General features: G+C 45.0%; 1 protein-coding gene across 1 annotated transcript; it reads left to right on the top strand.

Annotated features, from left to right (window-relative positions):
* Window positions 1-1,579: 1,579 nt before the first annotated feature.
* On the top strand, window positions 1,580-19,655 carry LRRC40 (leucine rich repeat containing 40). Its single transcript, XM_086617535.1, has 15 exons — window positions 1,580-1,730; window positions 2,283-2,464; window positions 3,490-3,563; window positions 4,505-4,634; window positions 5,415-5,538; window positions 6,305-6,447; window positions 7,544-7,716; window positions 8,023-8,113; window positions 10,555-10,600; window positions 12,534-12,642; window positions 13,537-13,644; window positions 15,579-15,689; window positions 17,379-17,456; window positions 18,110-18,295; window positions 19,479-19,655. Exons 1-15 carry the CDS (start codon window positions 1,580-1,582, stop codon window positions 19,582-19,584), a joined length of 1,812 nt encoding a protein of 603 aa, XP_086473661.1. The 3' UTR covers window positions 19,585-19,655.
* Window positions 19,656-20,777: the final 1,122 nt, after the last annotated feature.

The raw sequence follows: 20,777 nt of genomic DNA, 5'->3' as shown, positions 1-20,777 counted from the left end.
CGGATCTGACTCATGGATTATGTGGGAGAAGCAGTGACTGATCCCTGGTAATCTCAAATATTGGTAGGCAGCCAGGATTTTTCGCTCTGTACTTTTGTTATTTAGTTTGTAAGCTCTGGACAAAAGGCAAAAGAAATGATGAATTTAAGTAAAAGTGCCTTTTAGTTTAGTCATGTCTATGTTTAAAATATTTTCCCAGGTTACTTGGTCTGGATTCACACTTGTGACAAAGGTGAAGATGGTGGCAAAAAGGAAACGGGGGAGAGGAAGGGCAGGAAGGGAGATCTGTGTGACATGGTGTGCGCAGCTGCAGCTGATCTCTTGCTGAATCTCCTTTGGAATTGTCAGTAAGAATTTAATGTCCCCAGCCCTGTCGTCAGCAACAGCTTCCAGTCTGGCTTTGGGAGCAGCACGGAGGAGAAGGACTTGGGAGTGCTGGTGGATGAGAAGCTCACCATGAGCCGGCACCGTGCACTGGCAGCCCAGAAAGCCAACTGTGTCCTGGGCTGCATCCAGGGCAGCGTGGGCAGCAGGTCAGGGAGGGGATTCTGCCCCTCTGCTCTGCTCTCCTGAGACCCCACCTGGAATACTGCGTTCAGCTCTGGAGTCCCCAACACAAGAAGGACATGGAGCTGCTGGAGCGTGTCCAGAGAAGGCCACGAAGATGATCCGAGGGCTGGAACACCTTGGATCATCTGGAGACAGGCTGAGAGAGTTGGGGCTGTTCAGCCTGGAGAAGACAAGGCTCTGGGGGAGACCTTCCAGTACCTAAAGAGGCTACAAGAAAGCTGGAGAGGGGCTTTGGACAAGGGTGTGTAGTGACAGGACACGGGGCAATGGCTTTAAACTGGAAGAAGGGAGATTTTGATGAGATCTAAGGAAGAAATTCTTCCCTCTGAGGGCTGTGAGGCACTGGAACAGGTTGCCCAGAGAAGCTGTGGCTGCCCCATCCCTGGCAGTGTTCAAGGCCAGGTTGGATGGGGCTTTGGGCAACCTGGTGTAGTGGAGGGTGTCCCTGCCCGTGGCAGGGGGGCTGGAACTGGATGATGTTTGAGGTCCCTTCCAACCCAAACCGTTCTGGGATTCTGTGTTCACGGGATGTGTGGAATTGTACGTGCTCATCACCAACTGTTTGGGCGGCTGCTGAGGGCACTGGACTCCTTTGTGCTCCCGTTTGTCGGGGGAAGGCACGGCCAGAACCGCAAGCTAAGGCGGGTGATGGAAACCACCTACGTTCCGGCTGCGAGCCGGGATCAGGATGGAAACGGCCCTTTTCCTCTCGCCCAACGGCGACATCCCGGCTGGGAAGCTTTGCAGGAGCCGGAGCAGCCTCGTACCCCCACGGAGCCGCTCCGGGGCGACACGAACGGCACCGGCGCGCACCCTCTCCGCGACGGGGAGGCTCGGCGGCCGGCCCCGCTCCCGCTTCGGGCACCATTTCGGTGCCGGCCGGGAAATGGCGGCGGCCGCGGGAGGCGCTTTCCCGCCCAGCGCTCCGCGGGCCGCCTGCCGGAGCCGGGACCCCGCGGGAGCGGCCCCGCCAGGCCCCGCCTGCGCGGTGGGGCGGCGGCGGCGAGCGATGGCGGCGGCGCGGCGGGCGCAGGCGGGGGATCCCCGCGCTGGTTTCAGGCGGCCGGCGGCGGAGCCGGGCCCCGCCGTGCCGCAGGGGCTGCTCCGGGCGGCTCGGAAGAGCGGGCAGCTGAACCTGTCGGGCCGCAACCTCGGCGAGGGTGAGCGCGGGGCGGCGGGGAGCCCGCCGCGGGCGGTGCGGGTGCGCTCGGTGCCCCGGGAAGGCGCCGCGCCCTCCGCTTCGCCGGCCGTTACACCCGGGCACGCCGAGCCGCGGCTGCCGCCTCGCTGGACGCGGCCGCGGAGGGCCGGGGGCGGGAGGGCTGCGCCGGGCCTGGCGGCGGGGCGGGAGCCCGGGGGCGAGCGGCTGCCCCCGCGGCTCTGCCCAGAACCGGGCGGCTCTTCAGCCGAGGGAGCGGGTGCCGGGTGTCCCTGCGGCTCCCGGGGTTCCTGCTTGGCGATGCCATCCGGGCAGGGCAGGAAAATCCAGAGGGAACAAAAACAAGGAGTAGTTCCTGCCCGCTGTCTGCAGCTCACCTTGCTTCTGGCTGTCGCTGGCGGGTTTCCGTCGGCTCGTCGTTGTCAGGTTCTCGAAAAATGTCTCTAAACAGCTGGCTGTGTACGTGTGTGTACATGGAGAGCACTGTGATGGTGGAAGTTTAGGAATAAATACCAGAAGAATGTAGCTGACACATGTCTGTTTGTGTATGTAGTGCCTCAGCATGTGTGGCGGATAAATTTGGATACTCCGGAGGAAGCCCATCAGAATCTCTCTTTTGGTGCTGCCGATCGCTGGTGGGAGCAAACGGATCTGACCAAGCTGATCCTCGCCTCCAACAAGCTGCAGTGTCTGTCCGAGGATGTCAGGCTGCTGCCTGCGCTCACCGTTCTGGATGTGAGTACGGGGATCCTGGCGTGGTGCCACTGTCCTCTTTGCAGGAGGTGGGAAAACACGGTCTTAGGTCTTTGTTTTCCATTTCCCTGCAGGGGTGGATGTGTGGAAGTGGCACTGGTGTGTCCTCAGGATAAAGAAAAGATTGTTACAGATCACTCTGATAGTATATCAGAGCATGCACTGCTAGTGCGTACTGTTCTGTGGAAAGATCTAGGATATTTTCTTGTGGACACCTGATATTTGAAAAGGAAATTGAACTTTCCAAGACTTGTTCTGGAGTTTTAGAAAGCTGTATTCTTTATTGCAGCGCTGGGTGCACGGGGGATTTTTCCTCCTAGTGTGCACACCCGGCTTCTGGACAGAAAATTAGTTATACACTACAATTATGCATAATTTATAACGTATTTACATATTCTTAAACAATTGGTTAATTGTCTCTCGCTTTACATGTAAATTCCTTCGCATGCTCAGTTCTCTTCCTCTGTCCCTTTCTTCTGGGTCTGGAGTGTATTTAGGGCAGGTGGTCTGTGAGTCGGTGGTCACCATCTCCCCCTGCCGGAATTCCCTTTTCCCCCAAGTCACTGCATGTTCACAGCTCAGAAAAACATGATAGCAAAGTTTATGCGGTTTCTGGGATGTTCCCTCCAAGGGCAGACAGTTCTCGATAAAGAGTCTCATTTTTAATCACCCCTGACAGCTTCAAGGATGGTCATCTCGTTAGTTTCTTTAGGTGTGTGTGCATCACCTACTGCCTGCTAAACCCTTCATGAAACTCTTACACAAAAACTTTAACTCTTTTATTGTTGGGTAACACACCGAAAGAAAAGGTGTTACTGATGCACCTGCCTTTCCTGCACACACCCCACTCCACCATCTCATCAGTTAGTGTTTGCTACCATGTAGAATTTTGCCAGATTGGCAAAATTATTTTGTGTATTACGTTAGTTTGATTTGTTTCTGAGTTAGGGGAAGAAAACCTACTGGATACAAATCAGTAACTGCATTTTAAAAACTTTATTTTCCAGGTGCATGACAATCAGCTGACATCTCTTCCTTCTGCTTTAGGACAATTAGAAAATCTTCAGAAACTTGATGTGAGGTAAGTCTGTGTTAAAAGTTGGAACGTGAGAAATGTTGCAGTGACTTTCATGATGTGAATAAGAGATTGCAGTCTGTCAGATTTTCTTTTGGAAAATTAATTTCAGATTTTTAACTAGAGAATATTAGTATATTTAGTATCGTGTAAGTTTTGGATCAAACCTGATGTTCTTAGGTTTGTTGAAATTATTTTCACTGACACTCAAAGTCACAGTCTCACTTGGAAGGTGAAAACAGTGGCGTTTTGAATAATGACACAAAAGCAGTATCTACATTCGTGTGCCTCAGACTGACAATTTTGTTTTGAAGGAACAGAAATGCTTTTTGCCATGAATAATACACATTGGGAATAATTGTGTAGGTCTTGTTCATGGTGGCAAGTTCATTTTCTTCTATTTACTGGAGTAATTTTGTGAATTTGTGCACAAGGAGAAAGAGGGTGTGCTTCCACTGTGTGTGAACCACATACAACAAAAGAACGTGAGATCTGGCTGGAATACTGCAAATTCAGATGCAGATTAAAAGTCTTGATGAACAAACAAACATAATTCATTTCTCCCAGGAAACTAATCCAATGTAGAGCGCTGTAACAGTCGTAGGAGACAAATTTTTCTTACAGGTGACAGTGTCCTGAGCAGCAAGAGTGTGTGCGTGCTGCAGCATGACAGCGCTTTGCAGAAGCCTGTCTCACTGCAGATGTAATTAATGGTTAGTCTGTGCCAGCACGGAACATCTGGAGTATCTGATGCTGAGTGTGCTTCATGCTTGCTCTAGGGACTGAAGAGTTGGTCTTTCCACAGGCCGGGGGAATCCGGCTGGTACAGGTGCCGTAGCTCCGGTTTGGATAGCATCGTGTGTAACAGAAGCGTTCTGTGTGCAGTTGTGTTCCTAAAACTGCTTTGTAATTGCCTTTTCCCTTTGTGTTCCGTCTCTTAACACTAGCCACAACAAACTGACAAGTATCCCAGAAGAGTTGATGCAGTTGTCACATTTGAAGAGCCTTCTTCTTCATCACAATGAGCTGAGCCGCTTGCCGGATGGATTTGGACAGCTTGTCAATTTAGAAGAATTAGTAAATTACAACTTTTTGAAAAATATTTATTTGTGCCTAAAGGCCGATTTACTTGTGTTTTGTTACTACTAATTAAAAAAAACATAGCTTAAATGGCAGAACTTGGTGAATATTCTAATGATTTATGTAGGTTGTCAGTTATTATGTGGTGGGATTTTTTTTTTTTTTTGTAACTAGGTTTTGCTGTTGGTTTATCAAATATTTTAATCATATAATCATAGAACGGTTTGGCTTGGAAGGGACCTCAAAGATCATCCAGTTCCAACCTCCCTGCCATGGGAAGGGACACCCTCCACTACACCAGGTTGTCCAAAGCCTCATCCAACCTGGCCTTGAACACTTCCAGGGATGGGGCAGCCACAGCTTCTCTGGGCAACCTGTGCCAGTGCCTCACCACCCTCAGAGGGAAGAATTTCTTCCTTAGATCTCATCGAAATCTCCCCTCTTTCAGTTTAAAGCCATTCCTCTTTGTCCTATCACTCCATGCCCTTGTAAAAAGTCCCTCTCCAGCTTTCCTGTAGGCCCCCTTTAAGTACTGGAAAGCTGCTGGAAGGTCTCCCGGAGCCTTCACTTTAAGAAAAACCAAATCCCTTGTGATCTGTTGGTCACGGGAGATTTGTTCCTTCTATTCACATTTCTGCCAGGGAGATCCTGAAGATGTCAGCCGTCTAATTTTTGTAATGTTCTGCTAGTAATTAACTTTGCAGTAGCAATACTCGTGGGATATTTTAAACATCTCTATTTCTAACCTCTCTCTCTTGTTCTTTTTTTACTACTCAGGATGTGTCCAACAACCGTCTCACGGACATTCCGACAAGTTTCGCTTTGCTCGTTAAGTTGGTGCGACTCAATTTGGCCTGTAATCAGCTCAAGAACCTGCCTGCAGATATCAGTGCCATGAAAAGTAAATTAGTTTCCTCAGATTATTAAATACCATACAGCCAGTTCTGTACTTGTGTTCACAAATATCGTGCTTATCATTCAGGACTGTAAAAATCTATTCTTAAAGAGTTAATGTATTCTCAAGAATATTAGTTCAGAATTATTTAAAAAAATCAGCTACAGCTGCTGTATCTCAAACTTGAGTCCTCTTGTGGTTTATATTTCTTGATAAACGAGACACAGAATGATTAGAAAAGTGTGAGGATTAATACTGTTCTGCTTGAAAGTTATTAGCCTTGAGACTGCAATAAGAAATTTGATTTTTTTATTACATATTTTGAGTGGAAAATAAAGCATAAATGAGAGATGGTTGAAATTGTTGGAGAGAACAAACCCATAAATGATAAAATTGACTTCTAATATTGGAATGTTAAATACCAAGCTGACTAGTGGTTGATACGAAATGCATATTTAATAGCTGTGGCAGGTCTACAGGAACAGGTGGGTGACTGCCAGCTTTCATAAATGCTCTAGAAGTTACCTGCAGATCTTTCTGAGATGATCTGCAGTGTCAGACCCGTTCTTGGAAGAGCCACTATCTTCATGGCAGTGCCATTGAAAGCATGCCAGAATGCCCTGTGATCAGAATGCTTGCTGATCTCATCTCCTCCAAAATTCCCATTGGCAAAATATTGCATGCATTTAAAAAAAAGGGATATTTATGCTTCTGTAGAAAACAACTTTTATTTTCTCTTATTTCTCTGTCATTTGCACGCTTACTTCTGTAGGCTTAAGACAACTGGATTGTAGTAAAAACTACCTGGAAGCTGTACCTTCGAAATTAGCAACCATGGCATCTTTGGAACAGCTTTATCTGAGAAAAAATAGATTGAGTTCCTTACCAGAGTTTCCCTCATGCAAATTGCTGAAGGTAAGGTTCGAAATGGTTGGTATGCTGTAAATGTGTGTGCTGTCAACTTTTAAAACAGTGTCTGTTACTGTGAACACAAATTTTCCTGAATTGCTGTGATCAAAAGTTCATAGTTCTGTGTGTAGAACTCTGTTTAATACATTCCCATTTGCGATTCCTGTCCGCATTTGTCAATATTAAGGTTATTTGGAAGACAAATTTGCATCAGTACTCTTCAGATTTGGAAAATAAATATTTAGAAGAGGAAGAACTGAAAAACTAGATCTAATATTGCCTGCAATGGTTGTTGTGGGTTTTTTTTTTGGCTCTAAGAGCTTTTTCTGGGTAAATTTATGTTGTTTGCTGTAATTTTTTTCTTTACAACTGCAGAGAAAGTATACTATTTTTTCCCCTTTGAGCATGGTCAGATCTTCCAAGTATTTTGTAGCATTGATTCCTGATATGTTTAAAATTGAAAATCACCTGCCTCAGAACATAACAAACGTATTAACTAACAGAAAAATCATTGGGCCAATCGAATGCCAGTGTCAGTGTGTCGTTTCCAATGACCAAATCCATCAAAGGATGCAGATACCTTCTTAGTTCTGCATAACTGAACCCAGCAGTTGAAATCCCCAGTTATTTCAGCATTTTCTAACAAAGTTCCTGTTGGTGTGTGAAGTTCAGTGTCATAGTGCATCCAGCAGCACGTATACGCTCTTTTGGTCTAAAGAACCATTCAGTTTTTCCATTACAAGTGGAACGTTTCCAATAGGGACATGGAGAGCTGCCCTCTCACCTTCCTATAACTCGGAATTTGAGAAACTTTTTGAGTAAAGAAGCTGTTGACAAGTTCTTGACAGAAGTGGAGCAGTTTTCTTCGTGGCTTGGAGGTGAAACTCAAAGCTGAGGGTGCTGTGATGGTTTCAAAAAAGCTGAATTCAGACTCGTGTCTCTGGAGGCTTTGATATTTCATATGCAGATGAAAGGGAATCGAGATCTGTTTTTTTCTCCACCTCATCATCTGTTTTTGCAAATGCCATGATTTAGGAGCTTAGTAAATTATAAAGTAATTTTAGTAGAGTGACATAATTGTGGGTGATCTCTGTTCCCATAGGAATTACATGCTGGTGAAAATCAGATTGAAGTATTAAACGCAGAGAATCTGAAGCATCTGAATTCCCTCTCTGTGTTGGAACTGAGAGACAACAAGATAAAATCAGTTCCTGATGAAATTACTCTGCTTCAGAAGCTGGAGCGACTCGACCTCGCCAACAATGATATCAGTAGGTAATATGGAAACCTGCACGTGTCTGTGGTGAGGCACAGCTAGTGATATCTAGTGACAGCTAATTCTGTAGTGGATGGATTTCACTTCGTAGAAGGTAATTTAAAAAGGACTCGGTCATAAAATGAAGGAATCCTTCCTGTATTGTTTACATACTATGATCAAACCATGCCCTTCTTAAATGTAATGTATTCTGTGTCTTTTTGTTTGAACCTGAGCTTCAGAATACCAGGCCATCTGACAAACCATCACAAATTCCGCAGAATTTGTTTGGAAGCTGCTGTGAAATGAGTTGTTTCCATTTGCAGATTGCCATACACATTGGGGAACCTTCCTCAGTTGAAATTCCTGGCCTTAGAGGGGAATCCTTTGAGAACCATTCGAAGAGACCTTCTGCAAGTAAGCACTGTCGGCAGTATGTAAAGCTTGGTGATGTCACATATATATGTTATCCAAACTGTATAGCCAGAACATGAAAAAAAAAACTAGAAAATATCCGGGTTTCAAGTAGCCTGTGCAACTTTAACCCATCTCATTTGTTTGTGGGTGTTCTGAGTCAGGTACTCTTTCCACTGGAGTCTGATGCAGTGTGTCAGATCGTGAGGACTGTGGGATGAAGGAGCTTGATGCTTTATAGAACCTATTTCTGATTTGATACAGGAGTTGTCATACATATTGCAAATGAAGCAATGGGTGCCTGGGGAGAAAAGGAGCTGTTGCAATCACAGTTCATGGCAGTGCTAGGCCAGTACTTTACTTCAAGCTTTTCCTAGATGAGCATGGATTTCTGTTTTTCGTTTCCTTCTTGCCTGAATTAAGAATCTAGGATTCAATTTCCAAAGCGTGTTTGATGGCAGGTGCATTTTGAGCAATGACAATATAATACACTACTTATGGATATGCTTATGGATAACCTACACGTCAGATCTGTCTTCTTTCTGTAGGTAACCAGCAAAGTGAAAGTGTGAGTTATGCATGAGAAAACAAGTACCTAGGGCAGCAGGGAGGCTGGAGTGTGGGCACTGCTGCTGCTATAGAATTCCCTTTTATTTTTTCCCCCAGCAGGCCTCTCTTCTCATCAGTAGTGTACATTACTTCTTTTTGTGCTTTTGCCAGTGTTATAAAATAAATGCTTACAAAGCACTGGGATTGTCTAAAAATAAGCAACACTGACAACTCTCTGTCGAAATGGAATTTTGTAATAGCTGTCAGAAGAGAGAAAACATCATGCACCTGATAAAGTGAGCGTTGTATGGACTGAATTAATGAGCAGGGAGTCGTGGATGGAAGTCAGACGTGATTCCAGAGCTCGAAGTTGGCATAAAACATACATGCAAAGGAGTCTGAGTTAGGGTTGCCTGGCTACTGTAGTTCTGGTGTTCCCTGGCTTCTGAGGACGTGCTGTCTTTCAGATGTAGGAGCATAGGTGTGTGTAATTTCTGGTGTATATTTCAAACTTGTAGCAAACAACAGGTACAAGGGTTCCATTACGACATTTTAAATATTGTCTTGATCCATTACCAATGCTGTAAATTCATATAATTGGAATTTTATATGCGTATCTGGATATTTTTTTTTCCACTCGATTTAGAGGAGTAATCGATAAAGTTTGTAGGGTTCTCCAAGCACTTTGTAGCAGCAGGTGAATATTGAGGTTAAGGACTGGCAAGGACTAGGGGGCAGGTTTAGTCTAGCAGGCACAGATTCTTCTCTTGTCCATCCCTGCTCCATCGCATCTTTTCCTTTCCCTCAGGCCTCTCATTCCAGTCCCAAAGCCATTCTTGTTCTTGATAAATTTCCAGTCGTCTTCTGTTAAGTCCTAGTCTCTCCTTTTTGCATAACATACCATCACCTGGCTGTTGAGTTTGTCTTACTGTCTGCTTTCTTGTGAGAGTTCCTCTCCTTCCTCTCCTTCCTTCCTCTCCTTCCTTCCTCTCCTTCCTTCCTCTCCTTCCTTCCTCTCCTTCCTTCCTCTCCTTCCTTCCTCTCCTTCCTTCCTCTCCTTCCTTCCTCTCCTTCCTTCCTCTCCTTCCTTCCTCTCCTTCCTTCCTCTCCTTCCTTCCTCTCCTTCCTCTCCCCTGGCTTCAGATCAGTCAGTCTCTTATTGTATGTAATATAGTTGTCAGCTAGAATGAGAAATGTTAATTCATATTCAGCGCCTCAGGTCAGGCCCTGGTTTTAAAGCATTAGGGAGAAATGTGTAAAATTGTATGGAAAATCTAACTTTATCCTCAAACAAGTGGGCTGGATGAGGTTATGCTTAATTACTCGTAAGTTATGCAGGTAGTAACTGTGTTTGGCCAGGAGAAGTTGCTATGCAAGGACTGAAAGTCAAATCATTGGAGAATGCAGCTGTTAAAAATCCATGCAAATTGTGGAAACTGCAATGTTTTTCCTAGAGTTTATAATTTTGGATGCAAAAAGTTACCCAAACGCTGAACAGTCAGCTTCTTTGACAAAGTTTGAATTTCTTCTCCAAAGCATCATTATTTTAGAGCTTTTTAAAGAGAAGATTGAGTTTGTTTGAATATTTTTTCTTTGCTCTTGGAACTGCTAACTACTTTAGATAAAAAGCTGAAACAGGCAGCCTGAGGTAGTGACACGGGATAGGAAATTTCCAACTGGAATAAGTGGACAAAATTGTAAATAAGCAAGTTTGCCAGCTGCTGCCAAGAGGTTTTTTCTGTGGGCAGCATTAGGTGGCACTTACACTCAGCAGCACTATGGGCTCCACCTGTGTGGCTGGAACTGTCATTCTTCATTGTGTATAAATACTGGCTGCCAAATGCTTGCTGACTTTGTTGATTTTTTTTTATTTTGTTGTTTTTTTTTTTTTAAAGAAAGGCACCCAGGAACTTCTGAAATACCTAAGAAGCAAAATTCAAGGTACGTTGCTGTGTTGCGTTGCATTTTAAAGAGAACCTTTCTAAGAGATTAAAATAGAGTAGAACCTACAGAGAGTGGCTTTTCCAGTCGAATTGCCTTCAGTCATCCTGCAATGTTCGAGTTTTCTTTACTCAACAGTTTGCCCTTATATTTCAGTACTGTTTCTTTCTCTTATTCTGTTAGGTAACACCAAATAACAAACATCATTGAGGATTATAATTTAGAAAAAAACTTCTTGGGTGTTTTTCCCCTGATCCCTTTATACATTTTGCATGAGGAATTCCAGTAGCTTTTTTGGTTTTCCCCTGAACACGATGGGAAGTTTACATAAGTTGTTCTTCTTAAACTTGCCATCTGTCTGCTGGCTTCATCCCAGTATAGAAGAGTAGGTGAGATTTTGCAAAGCTATTTTGTATTATTTGTTCATGTAATAACACGGGTAGCACAGTCCTGTGATCCTCAGAAAGCACATGCATAAAAAAAGTCTGCCTTAAAGTCTTGGTGATGCCTTGAAGGGTGTCACGTAGCTGACTAAGAATATAAAAAGTTTTTGGGGAGAAAATCTTCATCTGTCTGAAGTTTTAAAGCATAGAGTAGGCAAAATGGCTGAGTTCACTGATCTGGTTAAATATACTATGGAAATGATTATGCTGCACTTAAATGGCAAAAAAACATTTGGGCTCGTAATTTGGGGGGAGCCTTGATAATACATGGAAGCAACTTTTCTCCAAAATGGAATGTGTGGGTTTTCCTTTCTGCCAAGCGGGTTTTCTCCCCGTCTGCCGGAGGATGGCAGTGTTAATTAGGGTACTGCAGTGTGTCACATGGCCTCAGAACGTCGGGTTCCGTGCAAATCCGACCTATTATTAACTCACCAAAAATTAATTGGATGCTGGAATACATACTCGGAAGCTTGTCTGATGAACTGTAATAGATAACGTAACTGTAGATAATAAAATTAGTTAATATCTTGCATGTACAACAATGCCTATGATTTTACTCCACCTGTTATGGCATCTAAGTTGGAGCTAAACCAGCAACAGTCGTGTTTCTGTAGAGGTTTAAATTGGAAAAAGGGCTCTTTTCGCTTGTTTTTGGCCCTTTTGACCTTTCTAAATGAAAGGACAGCTAGCCAGGGGTGGGGACAATTGCTAGTAGACTTTTATTCATGAATGCTGCTGAATTTCCATAGAGTTATCTTTCCTTTCTTCTAGTGGAAGTGGGATTTATCGTGTTTCTAGCTAAGCTTCACCCTGGTTCAGTGAGCGTGAGTCCCTGGGGTGCGACACCACAGCTCGGGTGCGCAGAACGATGCTCGTAATCTCTTACATTTCTTGAATGGTCCAAGTATTTCTTGAATGGTCCTTGCCATGCCAGGAGCTTTTAATGGGGATTGTGGATAGCAATCAAAAGGAGCTCTACAGAGGAGGGTATGGTGAAAGTTTGTATAAATATTAATATTTTCACTATAATTGTGGTCAGATTTCTATAAATATTAATATTTTCACTATAATTGTGGTCGTCGCTTCTAGCCCTACTTCCTCATTAGGAAGCTACCTAATGAGAGTAGGGCTAGAGCTAGTAGCCCCCTAGTAGGGCTTCTAGCCCTACTTCCTCATTAGCTACCAGCTACCACGAGCCTAACATCTCTGTTGCTTCCTGACCTACTTGTTCAAAAATCCAAGTCAACCCCTCTCCCCTCCACCTCTCCCTAAAAAGAACCAACCCAGAAACCCAAGATTACAAAAAACCTTTACTAGAAAATTTTTGAAATCATCTGAATCAGATTATATGCAGTTGAACCAGAACAGAGGAGGAGTTGAAAAGGGTGGTGATGGTGGGTGACCAGGGACACTAAACCTCTCCACCCAGGTTGTTCAGAGCACCACATCTGCCTGTAGTTGGTGGGACTATATACATATGTTATCTCTAGATGATGTAACCAGCCCAAATGAGGAGCCTCCTGTGACAGCCATGACTCTTCCAAGTGAGTCAAGGATTAACATGCACGCCATAACTTCACTAAAATTATTGGAATATAGGTACGTGTTTTGAAATATTACCTATTTCTAAAGTCATAAGAACACTGTCCTATTTTTTTGACCTTTTTTTTTTTCTCCCCTTTCATGATACATACCAAACTCTGCAGATCCTGCTGCGTTTGTGAATTTTTCACTTTAATTTGCGTGCTCAGGAGTAGGCAGATTTGAACTGCGTTGAGTTTTTTAAAATTATCTCTTTATATTACCAAATATTCCGCAGTACCATTCCTTCTAACTCACTGGAATGCTTAATACCTTCAGGTGCTTTTAGTACCTTTTAAACTTGTTTAGAATTTTCATTAGGTCCCAGAGCATCTTGCAGTAGGTGAGCATCTGTTCAGTTATTTCTTACGTGTAACCAACAATGTGACTCGTTAGGTTGGGAAAGGGGAAGAAAACCTTATTTGCTGAGAACTGCTGGGTGGAGTGAGAATGGGAATGTAGGAAGGACCTCGCTGTGGTGAAAGGGCTGGGGTGGCTTTGCTCACCACAGACGTTCAGGAGCTCCAGATGGAGTGGTTACCCGAGGTCCCCATCGCTGTGTTGGAGATGTTTTTGGAGCTGAGGGGTGGAAATCTGCTTGTTGCTGGTCTCGGCACACTTGCTGGCCCAGTGTGCAGCATTCACATGCTTGCTGAGGCAGTGATGTAACTCTGCTCTCACTGATCTTTCTTCAGCAGGATGACAGATGAAATATGGTCCAGATGCTGTGTAGCGCGGTGCAGTGATTGATGGCTTTCTGATGAACAGTCCTTCAAGGACTTCAGACTGTAGATACTTAGATATCTCTTCTGCTACTCATCTTTTTCTAAAGGATGATGAAAACAGCTTGTTAATAAATAGGAAATGATGAACTTGTTTGTGTCACTCAGCTAAATGCTTTCCTGTGTGCAGTGAGAAACAGGCGGCTGTGATTCCTGATGAAATGTTCGATGCAGTCAGGAGCAATCCTGTCACCACGCTCAACTTCAGCAAAAATCAGCTGAAGGAAATTCCACCCAGGTACTGTTACAAGAGCCATTCTCTTATTTGTTGCTTTCTTTTCTGCTTTTGTTCCTCAGCATCTCGTGTCTTTCCTAGTCAAGTATACTTACCCTGTGTGCTGTGTAAGTGTGCGTGTGCTCACACACAAGTGCAAGTGAGATGCTGAATAATACACGTGCATTTCTTGTCAGTGGCATGCAGGTGGGCCCGTTGATTGGCATGGGGGTTGCAGTAAGAAGCAGCTTGGCTGTACTCAGTAGCGCTTTCAGGACATGTTGTTTCTCACCTGGCTTTGCTCAGCGTTGTTGAAATGAATGAGAGGAGCCTGGTGTGACTTCTTGTAGTAACAAAGAGCTGCCCTTGGCTACAGTGTCCTGCTGTTTCCTCTACAAAGCAGCCTTTTTCCCATATGAAAATAATCTGTGTGGATCCACCACGTTACTGGGTGATAGCTTCATGCTGCAGCTGAGGTTCCATTTAAATTCCGCTTCTTCAGATAGCGTAATTGTTTGTGGGTTTATTAAGGAAACCTGAACAATTTCCATGCCTCACTTCTTGGTAGGTTGTGTCCCATCACCTGGCGTTTGATACTATTGCACTTGTTGCTTCATCCACAGGCAGGAAGAGCTTTCTCTTGACACTAATGGGAATAAATAGTCTTTTTGTGTAAGGAGGAAGGTTACTGCACCTCTGGTAGCCCAAAAAAGTCATGAAAGCTGATTTTGAAGGATACCACCACGTTTGCGGGGGTGACTTATTTCCATTATCAGGCCTGAGTGTGCTGAACGTTTAACCTTGAGCACGTAGAACCTGAAGAGGTGCTGTCTCTTTCTCACAGGGAAAAATCACTTTTCAGTAGGATTTGAAGAAAATCAGTTTAGTGAGATAACGCTTGTGCCTCCCGTGCTTTTTCACCATTATTAGGGGCTGTGGCATTCACTGGGGAGGAAGGTGTAGGTGTGCAGCTGCTACGTGCCAGAGCACTCGGTGGCAGCCAGATAGGAGAGACGAGTATTTTCTCATTTAATTATCTTTTACTTTTAGGGCTAAAACAAAGTCCGTTGTAGGGGTTCAACAGCTAACTTTTTGAGCTGTTAAATGTTTTACAGCAAAACATCTTAACATAATGCCCTTTTACAAGAAGCAGCGAGTGCTGCGTTTCCTGGAATTTGCAGTAGCGGAGCAGTGGAACAGAAATGAAAGATGGAAATAAAATAGCCATCTGTTTGACTGCTGAAGAAGATGGATAGTCGTTTTGTTAAAACTGTGGCAGGGCAGGAGATGGCAGTGACAGCTGTCTGTGCCATAGTTTCTGCAGTACCTTTGAGCTGCATTTAAGCGAGGAGGCGTCGGTAGTAAAATTTACTCTCCTAATACCTTCAGAAAAGTGATTCTGAGCTCTGTCTTTACATAGTGGTCTTCCAGTACCTCAAGGGGGCCTACAAGAAAGATGGGGAGAGGCTGTTCAGGAGGGCCTGTTGTGATAGGACAAGGGGTAATGGTTTTAAAATAGAGGGAGGTAGGTTCAGGTTGGATATTAGGAAAAAATTTTTTACCATGAGAGTTGTAGAACACTGGAACAGGTTGCCCAGAGAGGTGGTGGATGCTCCATCCCTGGAGACGTTCAAGGCCAGGTTGGACGAGGCCCTGAGCAACCTGATCTAGTTGGAGATATCCCTGTTCCTTGCAGGGGGGTTGGACTAGATGACCTTTGAAGGTCCCTTCCAGCCCTGACCATTCTATGATTCTATGATCAGGCGTAGGGCTCCAGGACAGGCAGCTTTCACAGCTGAAGTTTCCATTATCTTCTCTCCACAAAATTGCTTCTGAAATGTCAAGAAACATCGGGTGTCCTTGATTTGTAGAATAAAGCAAGTTTTTTTTCAATAACTTAGGAAATAGAACGCAAGCGTGGGCTTACATAATGCAAGTCTATTCATGTTGGGTTTCAGGATTGCGGAGCTGAAGGACTCGGTTTGTGATGTCAGCCTTGGCTTCAATAAAATCTCCTCCATTTCCTTGGAGCTTTGCGTGCTCCATAAACTGACACATTTGGATATCAGGTTTGTGACGTGTGTTGGACTTCCTTTCTCAGTAACTTATTTTCGAGCCTTTTTAAAGCAACCATCTGTTACAGTGGAGTGGCAGTGCTGAAATACTTTTTCATTTCCCCAAATGCCTCCGTGGCAGTTGAGTGCCCGGCAGATCTGAAATAGCAAGTGGCCTAGATTTAGGCTTTGGTTAAGGAAAAACATAAAAAACAAGTGGGCAAGCTCTGAGACTTGCTGCGATGAAAGGTCTTGCCTCAGTCATAAAGAAGTTCTCAGAGATGTTAAGTTGCTATTTAAAAACAAACCCAAACCCCAAAACCAAAAAATCCTGGAGGAGAGCTGGGAAATAGTACAGGGAAGGCACAGATTTTGTTGTGCTGCCTGAAACTGAAGCTGTCTGTAGGTATTTTATTTGCAATAGTGACTTACTGTCATTCTGCCTTCTCTAACTTCTGAAAAACGCTCACTGCATTTGTTTAGACATCAGGATCAGCTTGCTGGCGTTCGTTATCTTTGGTGTTTCACCAAATGAAAAATAGCCAAGCACGGCTGCAGAGACAGGTTTTTTCTTTGGTTTGGTTTAAAGTAATCTGCCTGAGACAGGAGAGAATAATCTGCCTGTGCCTGCAGAGAGTCCAGCAAAGGGCCACCATGTCACTGAAGGGACTGGAGCATCTCTGCTACAGGGAGAGGCTGGGAGAGCTGGGACTGCCCAGCCTGGAGCAGAGCAGGCTCAGGGGGTGCCCAGAGGATGGAGCCAGGCTCTGCCCGTGGTGCCCAGGGACAGGAGCAGAGGCCACGGGCACACACTGTCACACAGGAGGGTCCCTCTGAACGTCAGGAAGCACTTTTTCACTGTGAGGGTGACCGAGCACTGGCACAGGTTGCCCAGAGAGGTGGTGGAGTCTCCATCCATGGAGATATCCAGAACCCATCTGGACACAGTCCTGGGCCACCTGCCCTCGGGAGCGACCAGATGAGCTCCAGAGGTCCCTGCAAACCTCAACCAGTCTGTGATGCAGTGACATACGTGCTGCCAATGGAGGAGTTAGGCTGAAGGTTGCAGAGATTGATGATAGCAGGAGATTGATGAGGGTATGAGGTTGAATATGTCAGTGATGAAGAATTTAGGTCTAAGTCTGGGCATCTTTTAGTGAGTGGTCTTTATTTTTCTGTAATGGCTCTTTGTGTCACGCTGAGGAGTACCTCGTCTGTCCTTCCAAACCCCTGTCTTCCTTCTGTTTAAGCAGCTTCTGAATGGCTTGCTGTTGTGGGAATGGTGACAGCAGCCGTAAACGAGTTCGTTACAGCAGTTGGATACCAGGCTAAATGATGGAAGAGGTGTAGAGTTATCCCACTGATTCACTTTGGCTCCAGGAGCTGGGCAGTTTAGTCAGCTTTCCTCTGAAATCCAAGGAGCTGACTTGCCAGGCGGGTTTGTGCAGTTTAGATGCTTTGAAACACTTGGGAATCATTAGGGGAGGGATTTTTGTATCTCCTTCTGGCAGAAGCGAGCATGCAAACCTGGCCTGCATTAGCAAGGATCTGTACTTGAGCATGGTCTTGACCCATTTATGAAGCAATTAATTGGTTTGAGGCAGCGTGTTACCACTGATAAATATGCATATTGTGTCTCTGTGGGTTCTTAACTAAAACTTCATAGAAGTTAGTGATTGTTGTCTGTCTTCATTTGATACACAGAAATAACTTTTTGACGTCTTTACCTGAAGAAATGGAGGCCCTGACAAGACTGCAAACAATAAATCTTTCTTTTAATAGGTGAGCAACTACTTACATTTTTTTAATATACAATAATAAAAGAACTGGCCTAACTTCAGTATGATTTTCCTGTGATGTAAGAACGAGGGGGCACTTGGTCAACTAACTGTGAGCTTGAAGCCGATGAAGTGCACCTACTTCTTTACACCATGGGTGGTGTATTTTTCGAACTTCCTGCCACAGAAGTTTTGGAGAGGGACAGTAGCAGCTGGTTAAAAAAGGGATTAAACAATCTTGTGAACAATATATCAAAAAACGGATACCAACAGGACTACCCTTTGGCATCCCTAATACAGCAGCTCTGAATGGTGGAGAAACATGAAGGGACTGGTGGGCAGGAAGCAGCTGGGAGATGTCCTTGGAGAGCATCTGCTGGTGCTGACAGCAGAGCCCTAGCACTGGGCTGGAAGCACCCAGCACGGTTCCTCTGGCCTGTGCCCCGAGAGCAGAATCCTGCAGTTGTGCCAGAGCCACCGAGCTGTCACCGGGCACCTTGTGTTAGGCTCTTTCACTGTGTGCAAGGTGAAATAATGGATGCTTTCTCCTTTCAAAGCAGCATGTTTAAATGTTTTAGCTAAAATTCTAAAGGCTGCTGATGTTTTGAATGCCCTGTCTCTGACTTTCATTGCTTTGCCTCCTTTTTCTTACTGAAGATTTAAAGTATTTCCCAGCGTCCTGTATCACATCGGAGCACTGGAGACTGTCCTGCTCAGTAACAATCAGGTTGGCTCCATAGACCCTCTGCAGCTGAAGAAGATGGACAAGCTTGGGACCCTGGACCTTCAGAACAATGACCTCCTCCAGGTGCCACCAGAACTTGGAAACTGTGAAACTCTGAGGTGTGTGTCGTAAGCGGTGAGCTGGTTTATAAAAACACATCCTGACTGATTCCTGAAGAGATTCTTCCCTCTGAGGGTGGTGAGGCACTGGCACAGGTTGCCCAGAGAAGCTGTGGCTGCCCCATCCCTGGAAGTGTTCAAGGCCAGGTTGGATGGGGCTTTGGGCAACCTGGTGTAGTGGAGGGTGTCCCTGCCCATGGCAGGGGGGTTGGAACTGGATGATCTTTGAGGTCCCTTCCATCCCAAACCAGTCTGATTCCGTGATTCGGGGCATGTTTTGCCAGAGGGAAGCGTACTGATGGGCCGTGTGTGTTTGTAGGTCCCAGAGTCTCTCTTACCATCTGTAAACCAATGCAGTTTCTTCCCTATTTCCTCGATATTGTAGAGAACTGGAGTTGTCGTTTCATGATTTTTAGAAGAATGGGCAGGGTGTGTTGGTTTGTGTAAATCTGATGTCAGAGCCGAAGTCAGGTACGTTGTCTGTGCGTACAGACACGCCGCTGGCACACCTGTGGGCGAGCCATAGTGGTGTCTGTCAGTTAATACATGTGTGTAATCACCGTGCTGTGGAAGGGACAGGAGAACGTTCTCCAAGGAACGTGCAAAGAGCCGTGACTGCGCACACCCTCACATCCTACATGTGAGTAGTCTGTCCCGTCAAAGGCAGCAAATTTCTGGTCCCTGTGCTTTTCCCCTTCAAGGACACTTTCTGGAGGGACTTCAAAAATACAAAACAAGCCACCACCACCTCCCACTCCCCACCAGCAAAAACCTCCAGAGATTTATGTGTACCGAAGAGTAGCGGCTGACAGCCAAGCTGGAAGTGGAGGATTATGGTTTAACATCGCTTGCCCCTTTTATTGTACCATTTCTGTATTTCAGAAGTTCTTTTTCTCACTCTTTCTTCTGGCAGAGGCTTGCTGCACAAGCATGGTATGTGTGTAGTGTGTGTCTACAACAACACACCACCGCTGGTTTATTAGCATAAATTAAAATTCAGGTGTCTCAGAAGAAGATCAGTTAGTGTGAACTAGGGAAGCAGAATTAAAAATCTTTTAGTAGAGCAGAAGAGGAATTACTTAAGAATTTCAGAAGATTCACAAATCTCTCTGCAGTGTATGAATGTGTTGGTACAAGGGAGAACCTTGGTCCCAGTTATCCAAGTCTCTCTCTGTTTTCCTAGGACCCTTCTGTTGGAAGGAAATCCGTTCCGCACTCCCCGCGCGGCCATCCTGGCGAAAGGCACAGCTGCAGTGCTGGAGTATCTGAGAAGCCGAATTCCTACTTAAACAGCCCATGTCCTTGGGAGCCACAGCACGGTCCTGTCCAACCAAACACCGTGTGCTTCTGCTGCCTTCCTCCTCCTCCATCAGCCCTTCGTAAACCCGCCCTGTGCCACACAGCGTTCCTCCTACTGTGTGTAACTTGCACGTTAAGAACGAGCTCACCTATGACTTCCCCTCAAGGCTGCATGTTTCAAGAGCGTGTTTCAAACGCCACAATAAATGTTTACACTTTTTGTAATCAAGAATGCTGTGGGGAGTTGCCCTGGGTAACAGTGACAGTGTTTTTTTTTTTCTACAAATAAGCTAATTTTTCAAAGAATCGTCAGCATCAAAGTATTTGAGCAAAAGGCAGAAGTAAACCCGTCGATTTTTGTGTGCCTGTTCTTTAATCTCCTTTAAGGTGTTCAGTCTCTCTTCACTGCTGCCTCACCAGTCGGCTACTGGTCTGTGTGTGCTGGCACGCTCGAGCCCTCCAGCTGCATGGTGAGGATGAGGAGGCGGCGCGGAACGCGCCGCGGTCCGTGCGCGGGAGCAGGCACAGAGTGGTCGTGCTGGTCGCTGCACTGGAACAATAAACGCCTCTGGTGGATGCATGGTGTGGGTTATTGAAGTTAGGAAGTTCTTTAACTTAAGTGGTTAATTAAGTTTTCTAGCCAGTAACATTTAGATACTTTGCCTTTTTTTCGTTAAACACACTTCCACGTCCTGAAAGTGATATCTTTAATATCCATGGTGCATTAGTAGTAGTAGTAGTAGTAGTAGTATCATTAGTATTATATAATATATAATATATAATATATAATATATAATATATAATATATAATATTATATAGTATATAGTATATATTAATACAATACTATAATATAATTATAATTATTAATAATATATATTGTATTAATATAATAATAATAATAATAATATTAATAATATTAATAATATTAATAATAATAATACAGAAGGAAAGGCTGCTGCTTGCCCTGTGACTGCAGATCTGCTGCTGCTCTCTTAGGCTGCTCCAGGCCTATGAACTGGGAACGGGATGGAAGGAGAGACCAGATGGATTCCCCTGGCAGCCTGTTGGGTGGTGGGGAGGGTGGGGTTTTCAAACTGGACCCAGTGCTGCAGGTGGGGGCATGCGTGGCCGGGTGCTGCCATCTGCCCCTCGGCCGTGAGCGGTGTCAGCTTCTCCTTCCCA

The sequence above is a fragment of the Tauraco erythrolophus genome, chromosome 10 (genome assembly GCF_009769465.1).
Source record: "Tauraco erythrolophus isolate bTauEry1 chromosome 10, bTauEry1.pri, whole genome shotgun sequence".
NCBI lineage: Eukaryota > Metazoa > Chordata > Aves > Musophagiformes > Musophagidae > Tauraco > Tauraco erythrolophus.
The sequence above is the reverse complement of the archived record's forward strand: the minus strand, read 5'-3'. Positions and strand labels throughout refer to the sequence as shown.